The sequence below is a fragment of the Bison bison genome, unplaced genomic scaffold (assembly GCF_000754665.1).
Source record: "Bison bison bison isolate TAMUID 2011002044 unplaced genomic scaffold, Bison_UMD1.0 scf7180017864491, whole genome shotgun sequence".
Classification (NCBI taxonomy): domain Eukaryota; kingdom Metazoa; phylum Chordata; class Mammalia; order Artiodactyla; family Bovidae; genus Bison; species Bison bison.
The window spans coordinates 2,084,012-2,094,129 of record NW_011495050.1 but is presented as its reverse complement, the minus strand read 5'-3'; the positions used below and the strand labels follow the sequence as shown (position 1 = coordinate 2,094,129).

Sequence of the window (10,118 nt, the reverse complement as noted above, 5' to 3'; positions counted from 1 at the left end):
TTTCTCAGTATTTTACCAGCTCTTTGTCATGTTAAAGAAACTTAAATATATGTATATTTTGTGCAGTATTTCCAGCTGTTTTTAGTAAGAAGAATTTACAAATATCAAGTTTTCCATTACCAACAGTAAAACTATGGCATTTTTTGTGTGCTCTGGCATTTCCTACTTGAGACCCTCCAGGGTTTCCCTTGACCCAGACAAAGGCAAATCCCAGGTCCTACAGACCCTGTGTTCTCCTCAGATCTCGGACTGCATCTTTGTTTCTGATGTCCCTCGTTACTTCTCTGTCCATCAGCATGTCATTGTGTCTTTTTGTCTCTACAAAGGGCTTTAGGAATTGCTCACACCTGCCATGGCACCCCACTCCAGTACTCTTGCCTGGAAAATCCCATGGACAGAGGAGCTTGGTAGGCTGCAGTCCATGGGGTCGCACAGAGTCGGACATGACTGAAGCGACTTAGCAGCAGTAGCAACAGCAGCAGCCCAGAACACTACACCCCCAGATGTTACTTGATCGCCTTCTGCTCATGAGTCATATCTGGGTTCAAACAATACCTCCTTTAAGAGGTCTCCTGGCCATCCCAGATAGAGTGTTTACTACTTGATTTCATTTTTTTTCTTGTTGCATCTATCACTCCATGCCATTTAGTTTTATCATGGGTGTTCCATCTTTTCTCACTAGAATGTCATCCCATGAAAAGGACTCTGGGCCTGCTCTCTCTCATTCCCCTATCATGTATCACCAGCACTTTTTAAAAGTGCTCTGTAAAAAGTATTATTTCCCGTTCATACATTTTCAAAGTGTGCGGTTTGGGAGGAGGAGATGGACTTGTTCTTAAGTAAATGTTCATGTATAATCTGATGACAGAGCATGACAGACTAGATGTCATAAGACTTTCCAGTTACTGCAGAACCAGTCACTCGTCATTCCATCCTGCCTTCACAGTATTTCACAACATGTCTCACTCAACTTTTTAAACCAGTTCACCATCTTCATTAGTTCTTCCCACTAACCCACATCACATGTGACCCACCAAACAGCAGTGGATTCTAAGAGGGCAGCAAGGAAAGAGAGAATAGTGAGTACATGAAACCCATGGAAAAGTTATAATTATTCTCATAAACTTGTAAGTAATTTAAAATACAACATCAATAATTATTAATTAATAAACACTAAAAGTTGAGCTAATAGCCTCAGGTGAGCTGGCAACACTAAAATCTAGGTGCTAAGAACATGGGTCTCAGCCTTTGTATGGTCTGGCACAATTTCAAATACCAGAATTTTGAGAAAACATTTGAAAAGATTAAGACTCAAGAAACTGAAAAGTCAGCAATCAAAGCAAAATCATTATACTAGCATAAAGTAAAGCTACATATTGTCTACACAGACCTCACAGGCATGATGTGTCATAACTTTGCATCCTTGTGCTTTTCTTAGTCACTCTGCTGCTGCTGCTGCTGCTAAGTCGCTTCAGTCGTGTCCAACTCTGTGCGACCCCATAGATGGCAGCCCACCAGACTCCCCCGTCCCTGTGATTCTCCAAGCAAGAACACTGGAGTGGGTTGCCATTTCCTTCTCCAATGCATGGAAGTGAAAGTGAAGTCAGTCAGTCATGTCTGACTCGTAGCAACCCCATGGACTGCAGACCACCAGGCTCCTCTGTCCATGGGATTTTCCAGGCAAGAGTACTGGAGTAGATTGCCATGCCCTCCTCCAGGGGATCTTCCCAATCCAGGGATTGAACCGGGGTCTCCTGCATTGCAGGTGGATTCTTTACCAGCTGAGCTACCAGGGAAGCCCTTCTGCAGCCTTAGGCATTTATATTCTGCTTGAACAGAACAGTCAGTGCCCTTGCCGTACTCAGGGACATAATCCAAAAGTTAAGTCATCTCTTGGTTGTACATTTTCCCTTAGTGAGAGTTTGATTTATGTTAAACCATCTCACGTGTGATAAATTATACCTTGTCTGCACTCCATTCCACAAATAACTCAGGTCACATTCTGTTTGACAGACATTGCCTGTTGGCAGAATGCTCAGCTGTAGTAAAATAAATTTTAAATGTTGAGTAAAAGACCTGATTAAGTTGAAAGATTTGTACAAAGATAAGACATATGGTTTTAAAATGCAAATGGAAGTAAAATCATAAAGGGTCATAAATACTAAAATGTTAAATAGTCACAGAAAAGCCATTGATTTACTAATGAATTTATTCACTTAACAGATATTTATTGAGCATCTTCTATGTGTTGGGTTGTCTCCTAAGTGAGTGATAGAGAATATGATAAAAAAACAAAGCCCACTTCTTCACAGAGCTTACTTTTCAGTGAGAGTAACAGATAGCAACAACAACAAAAAACTTAAATTTTAAGTCAAAACCCAAGTAAACATATACTTACTCAGGGTAGTGATAAGGGCAAAGGCAGCATAGGGGAATACAGAGTAAGGGGGAGGAGTGGTAACAAATACACTCAGTGTGGTCTAGGGATGACTCACTGCTAGGGTGACACTTGTGAAGAGGCTTAAAGGAAGTTAAGAAAGTTGAGAAAGCCTGGGCTGCAGATTCCGAAGGGTAGATTGCAACAGGCAGTGGCAACCACAGGTGCAAAGGCCCCGAGGCAGGAATACACCTGTGACAAGGATGACCTACTGGAAGGGAATATTTGCAAGAAGGGTTGGTAGGAAAAGAAACTAAGAGGAGCAGAGATGCTGGGAACTTGGGAGACACGGGCAAGATCAAATAAGACCTCTGCAAATACTCTGGCTTCTCTTCTGAATGAAATGAGTAGCCAGTGGAGGGTTCTCACCAGAGGAGTGACATAGTTAAACATGCATTTTAAAATGATAGCTCTGGAAGAATAAAAATGCAAATAAGGAGATCAGGGGAGAGATAACAGTGGCGTTTGAATCAGACCTGTGGAGTTTGAACCGGAACTGTGGAAGAGGTGAGAAGTACTCAAATTCTACATATAATATGAAAGTAAAGCTGAAATACTTTGCTAATGGATCAGGTATGATGTGGGAGAGAAAGATAGGAATTAAAGATGACTCTAAAGCATTTAGCCAAAGAATTGGATTGAAATGGAGGATACCGTAAGAGTAGGTTTGGAATCAAAATAAGACATTTGATTTTGGAAAACATGAGTTTAGCATTCTGTGCTGTCCGAATCAGCAGTTACTGATTATATATTGGCATTAACATTTACATATTAATTAATGAAAGTTAAATTTTTAAATTCAATTCCTCAGTTGCATTTGCCATATTTTAAGTGCTGAGTATGGAGAAGGAAATGGCAACCCACACCAGTTTTCTTGCCTGGGAAATCCCATGGACAGAGGAACCTGGTGGTCTCTAGTCCACGGGGTTGCAGAGTCAGACACAGCTGAGCAACTGAACAACATGGCAGAAAGAAGGGCTTGATTGACACCAGATAATAGGAAGTTGAACTATATTTGTTCTTGTTCCACCCAGTGGTTCTCAACTAGGTATGGTAGGATACCCTTAGAAGACATCTGAAAATGTATAGGATGTTTGGGATAGACTAATGGGTGTCATGGGCATTTTGTGGCAACGATCTTAGGACACTGACTTGTCACAGTCCAGCACAATGAAGACAAGTTCTCTCATTCAAACTGTCAACAGCTTCTCCATGGGAAAAGCGTGAGTCTGCCCTCCCTTTAGCAATACTCCACATTCCATAAAGTGAAGCAATATAGACATTAGAACATGGTGCTGGTCTTAGATAAACTCGTGTACAATCTGTTCTGACTTCAACTTGCTGTATGGCTTGGGATCGTTTCCCAGATCCTGAGACTTCATTTTCTTGTCCAAATAATGCAGAAAACAATTATTAACATACATCATCTAGGGTGGTTCTGAGAATTATGGAACTCTTTATAGTACTTGGCTCAGCGTTTGGCTCAGGAAGTCATATAAATGTACACTATTATTAGAAGTGGAAAAAGGGGATGAAAGAGGAAGTCCAATATAGAGACTTAAATAAGCAAGATGTAAATTCAAATAGACAAGGAAGTCTAGAGCAGCACTGTTCATCCAAAAATATGGATCAAAAAAAAAAACAAAACTGCAAGTTTTTTTTCAGCACATGCAACGTTTAAATGTTCCCCAGCCACATTAAAAAAAGCAAGAAACAGGTAAAATTAATTTTATTAATATACAATATTTAAGTAACCAACTATATCCAAAAATGTTATTTCCATATATAATCAATATAAAAATCAGAGGCATTTTCATTTTTTTGGTATCAAGTTCTTTAAATTTTATGTGTATTTTACTTACCCGGTGCTCAGCAGCCACGTGGGGCTACAGCACAGGGCTACAGCATCAATGAATCCAACTCTTTCATTGACTACTAACGTTCAGTAATTAAGATTCTTACAAGTTAACATTTCAATGTATAGAGGGTGGTTTCATAAAAGTCTCAAGTATTACATTTATGAAATTTAACTTAGGATCTTCATATAAGCTGAGACATGCCAGAGTTGTAGAATGATCAGTTGTGAGTGGGCTCAACGAGTTGTAGGTTCCCATTCCATCTCTACAACTTCCTGTGTCCTTGAACAAGTTAGCTAGTCAAAAACCTGTGTTCTTACTTGCGGAAGAAATAATGGTACTAGCTCCCCAAGGATTGCCACAAGGATCACGTACATAGTTTTAGCCCAGTGCCTACAGAAACTTTCCAAATGTGAACTGTTGATATTTGCTATTTGGGTTGAGAAACAGGACAGAAGTCACTAGAATTCTAGTTATTCTTTATATATACACACAAGTATTTCAGAGTTGAATTGCTTTTTTAATTACTTCTGTTAATAAAACAAGAGAAAATTGCATGCTCTCAAAGCTGAGCGTTTGTCACAGTAAGTGCAATGATTTGTCCCTGTGTTCAGATATAACTCAACCTCTGGAAGACAGTCTGGCACCTGGTAGGTCCTCAGAAAGTTTATTAAACTAATTTCTGGCTACAGAATTCCTGAGCAGTAGTTATAAACACACTATTGAAAGTAGGATTACTAGCCAATGATGGTGATTTAATCTTTATTCTTATATTTAAATTATAAAGTTTATGTAGCTGTTTTTCAATAAGAACAGTCTCTGCCACAAATTTAAGATTCTTAAGTTGATACAAAGTTCAAAACAAGATTAATGATTGGTAGCTTATTGGCCACAAAAGTAGTTCTATATATAAATTAGTAAATATAATCTCAATATGGTATCTTCAAGGCTATCCCATTTAGTCCATTTGTAAATGTTAAAACTCATCACTAAATTCCTCTAAAGTTTAAAAAAGCATGCAACACTGGTGTAGCACAAACAGATTTATTTACTAACCAAAGAGATGACCCTAATTAAACCAACACTTTGAAATAGTTTGTTTGTGATAAAGATAATTGAACGCAATAATGAAAAAAAAAACCCAGCAGTATGGAGATTTGCTCATTGAACTGAGCTTGTTCATCCTCGCAGCTAATTTCTGTGCAAAATGATGAGGGAATTTTTACTCTACTTTTTCATAGACCCGAGTACAGGTAACATTGTTCATGACGCATACCTAGGAGACAGAATGTCATTAAAAAGAGGCACGTTAGTCTTACATCACAGAGTAATGGTGGTAGTTGAATGCTAGGATCACAATCCTACAAAACATTGAAATCTGCTTCACAGATGGAGAAAATGCACTTTAGGATTCCTGGGTTTGAAAAGCTAGAGCCTGTTATTTATTTATGAGGTGTATACGCTTTACTGAAAACTACAGATTGGCAATATCTATTCATTTAGTTTTAGCAAATACTATTCCTCATTTTAAAGAAACAGAAAAATGTATGCTCAAGATTATATAGTCATTTTTCACAAACTGAAGGTTTGTGGCAACCCTGCACTGAGTAAGTCTATGGAGCCAGTTTTTCCAACAGCATTTGCTCACTTCCTGTCTCTGTGTGACTCCCTTTACCGCAATGTTCCACTTCTTGTAGTGGTCTGGAATCGAACCTACAGTATCTCTGAGGTGTGCCTGCACTGTAAACGGAGCAGCAGAACACGGACTAGACCCAGCTCCTGCTATATCATCTTCTCTAGCTCCACAAAGGGCTTTCTTTAGTTATTAAGTATTCTTGTATTTATCTTGTTATCTGGCACTTTTTTTTCCTCCAACCTAGTTCTCCTGTTCATGATCAGTGATCTAGAACACTTATGTGAACTATGAATTCATATAAGATATATGATGTCACTTACCACCACTAATTTCCCATCTTCCAGTTTTCTTGTTATTGTGCTTTCCTTTCCATCCCATTCCTGATGTTGAACCAATGCGCCATCTGTAAAGTTGCAGACAGTCTGCCAAAATAAAGTATCCTTTTTAATCTTCCAGGGCACAATGAAAAAGAGTTTCTGTGACTTATAACCTCCTTAATCAACATTTTTTTATCTTTTCCTTTCTGAGTCTACTTCACCTCATTAACCCATACTAATTTCATTCATAATGTAGCTTGTGCTTTTTAATCTAGATGTCCCTTAAAACTATTTTTACAAAACAGATTAAGTTGTTAAATCGGTGTTTTCATTAATTTGTCAAAACTCAATTCATAAAACAACTTGAGACTTTTTCATTAAGTTGTGGCCTGGAAGCAGTAAGAATGTTATTAATAGAGTTAATCATTCTGCAAGCTTCTGTGATATTATAAATTATAATTAACCTGAGTCTTTCTGCCATCAGCTGTGGTCTCTTCAAACTTCTCTCCCAGTTTACAGGAAAACTGTGTTGTTTTCAAAGTGCTCTCAGTCTTTATGCTGAGGTTTTTGCCATCAGAAGTGATGATACAGTCTGGTTTGGCCATCGCACCCACTTTTCGCAGAGCCATCCCCACTCCTGTAGAAAGTTATACCATGTTAGATACCCGGAAGACCAAATTTCCTGTTTACATAATAAAAGGAGTAATTCAATTGCAATCACCATGCTGTGCATATTTTCAACTATTCAGTCATCAATGGGGAAGGGAAGGCAATGGCAACCCACTCCAGTACTCTTGCCTGGAGAATCCCAGGGACGGGGGAGCCTGGTGGGCTGCTGTCTATGGGGTCGCACAGAGTCGGACAGGACTGAAGCGACTTAACAGCAGCAGTCATCAATAACAACTGTGAACATACACATATCCAGCACTTACCAAGTGCTAGTACTTGACAGTATACTATACTATTCATGGAAGCCTGGCAAGGACCTTGTGAGAGGTAGATAGTCTCCATCTGACAGATGAGTAAGTGAGGCTTTGATGTAACTTACTCAAGCTCATCCAGCTAAGCAGGGAGGTGCTGAGAACCAACAACGCAGGCAGCCTGGCTCTAAATCTCAGCTTTAAGACACCGTGCCATGTTGGCCCTCAGAATCTTAAGGAAGATACCCTGACTTCTATAATTTCCTCAGTTATGCCAACCACTGTATTATATGACACAGCAGTCGAGCACACAGTCTAGCACACAGGTCCCTGATAAATATTTGATTAGTAGACTATACAAAATCAGTATCAATCCTGAGATATTCAAATTGCAGTTTAAGAGTTAACCGCACAAACATGATGCTAACAAACAGGAAAAATCTTACCCTCAGAAAGAGTATTTCAGAACTCTGTAACTCAGATTACTCTATTAATACATTTATTTTATAATCTATGTATTTCCCCCTAATATTAACATTTAGTAGGAAACTTGGTTCTAGGCCAAATCTCAGTTTCATGGATATGGCGACTACAGCCTAAGCAGAGTAACCGACTTGATGATGTCAGCCCAGCTTGACATGTCCCCACGGAGCCTTCTCTTTCACCAGCTAGGCACTGGTGCTTTGTTTCATTAGTTGAGTCATTATTTTCTCACTTTGGACAAATAAAGAAAGGGCTCTGCTCTTTCCACACCTTGACTGCTCTCTAATGAACTGTACCTTGACAACCTTCCTGACTCCAGAACTCTGGAAACAAGCCATCTGATAAACATGTTTGGTTTCAATGGGCAGAGAGACCGCCTACTGTGGTTCTCACTCAGGTGAACACACACATACGTATTTCTCCTTTGTGAGTGCAGTTAGTTGCTTTTTGTCCAGAGTCACTTTGATCAAGGTACAGAGGGGAGGGGAAAACAAAAATATTGCCTTGTTTTATTCACAGGATCATAAACACACTTAAGATTCACCAGAGCCAAACTTAACCAGCCATCGGCTAGAAGGTGTGTTTTTAAAGTACTTCAGGGTACTTCGGGGTCTAGGTCTTTGTAATGACTTCTTCACTCACTTAACATTTGGTAACAGAAAGTTACTATCTGCGGGAGGCTAGCTTCTAAAACAGCAGTTGTGTCAGACAGGATTTTTGCTATGCTTCACTTCCTAGGGGCCTGTGACAAAGGTTCATCTTTGCCAATCTACCCAATGTCACAATCAGCACTCTTTATCATTATCACTGGCTTACGAAAAAGACAACAGAAAATTCAACACCATTTTGAGCAAGAGAACTTGAATTTCCCTACAGAGACAAATCCTCCCTTGGAAGGCTTTTAAGAAGTGCTTCACTCTGTAGAACAGGCTCTAGGTTCATCTAGGTCATCTAGGTCACTAGAACTATCCTCAAGAGTGATGGTATGAACATTGGGGTACATGCGTCTTTTACAATTTTGGTTTTCTCAGGGCATATACCCAGTAGTGGAGTTGCTAGGTATTAAGGCATATATATGGAATCTAGAAAAATGATACTGATGAACCTATCTGCAGGGAAGAAATAGAACTGCAGATATAGAGAATGGACTTATTGACACAGTGAGGGAGGAGAGAGAGGGAGGAATGCAGAAGGTAGCATCAACACACACACACTATCAGCTGTAAGACGGATAACTGGCGAGAAGTTGTTGTGTAGAACTGGGAGCCCAGTCAGGTGCTCTGCGATGACCTGGAGGAATGGGGTGGGGGGAAGGGAGGGAGGCTTGGAAGGGAGCGGATACATGCATAATCATGGCTGGTTCCCCTTGCTGTGTGGCAGAAATCAACACAACGCTGCAAAAATTTAAAAAAAAAAAAAAAATCAAGTGTCTTGGGCAAGGCCACGCCCATCTTGGATGCAGTTGGAAAGCAGCTGAAAGACCGGTAGTTTCTGACTGCGGTTTCCCGGCTAAGCCTCTCTGCCCTCCACCCTCTAGATGCAGAAGGTTGCAGGGCACTGCCACCCCGGGTACAGTCGACCTCATCGCGCTCCTCCCACACGCCACCTGGCCACCGCAGCGCCGAGTCAAGCAGTGCCAACAGGTCACTGTCGCCAGCGCCACGCCTCTGAGCCCCGCTCCGGGGCGTGGAGAGGAAGATGCCCTGATGCTCCACCGGGGGAGCCCGGCCAACCCAAAATGGCCCGACGCACACGGCGAAGGCGGGCGGGGGCTCTAGGGGTGGGGGAGATGCAACCGAGAGCGGAATGGAAGCTGAAGCGGTAGCCCGGATTTCGGCTGGAAACCGAGTCCGGGTGTAGAAGAGGGAGGGGACCCTGCGCGCCACCTGGGAACAAAAGATGCGGCAAGGTGGGTCAGGGCAAGTAGGTGCGGCCACGACCGGGCGAATGCGAGGGAGGGCAATGGCAGAAAAGCGGACGAGTGGTGGGGCAAGAAAATTCGGGAAAGTTAAGAGGGCCGCCTGCAGGGGGCGAAAGAAAAGAAGCTTGGGGTGGGAGAGGGGTGAGCGCGCTCAAGGGCAGGAAAGCAGGGGTCGCGTGGGCCCGGGGAAAGCAGCAGAGAGAGGGACTGTTCGAGGCCGACGGTCCGGGGAATCCGGGGCGGGCGCGAGGCGCTCTCCGATGCTCGCCTGCGATGAGGGTCGGAGGTGGAGGGTAACAGGCTCGGGGGTGGGCGGCCACGCACGCCCAGCCTTTCAGCCTAGTATGCCGAAGTGGGCCTACGGATAGACAGCCCCACACACGTGCCACGTTGCAGTGCCGCATGGCGGGGAACCTTACCTACTTCCTTCATGTATTCGTCAAATCCTTTGCTCTCCACTAAGCGCCATCTTCCTACCAGCTGCTGAACGGTGGCCATGGTGGGTCCGAGCGGACAGGCGGGACAGGGGAGCTGCGGAGGATAAGGGG

The 10,118-nt window shown here is 42.2% G+C and overlaps 1 protein-coding gene across 1 annotated transcript; it reads right to left on the bottom strand.

Moving 5' to 3' along the window:
• Positions 1-4,149: 4,149 nt before the first annotated feature.
• Positions 4,150-10,112, bottom strand: FABP5 (fatty acid binding protein 5 (psoriasis-associated)). Its single transcript, XM_010863406.1, has 4 exons — positions 9,990-10,112; positions 6,711-6,883; positions 6,250-6,351; positions 4,150-5,569 (listed from the first exon to the last, which is right to left on the bottom strand). Exons 1-4 carry the CDS (start codon positions 10,066-10,068, stop codon positions 5,516-5,518), a joined length of 408 nt encoding a protein of 135 aa, XP_010861708.1. The 5' UTR covers positions 10,069-10,112; the 3' UTR covers positions 4,150-5,515.
• Between the last annotated feature and the right edge of the window lie 6 nt (positions 10,113-10,118).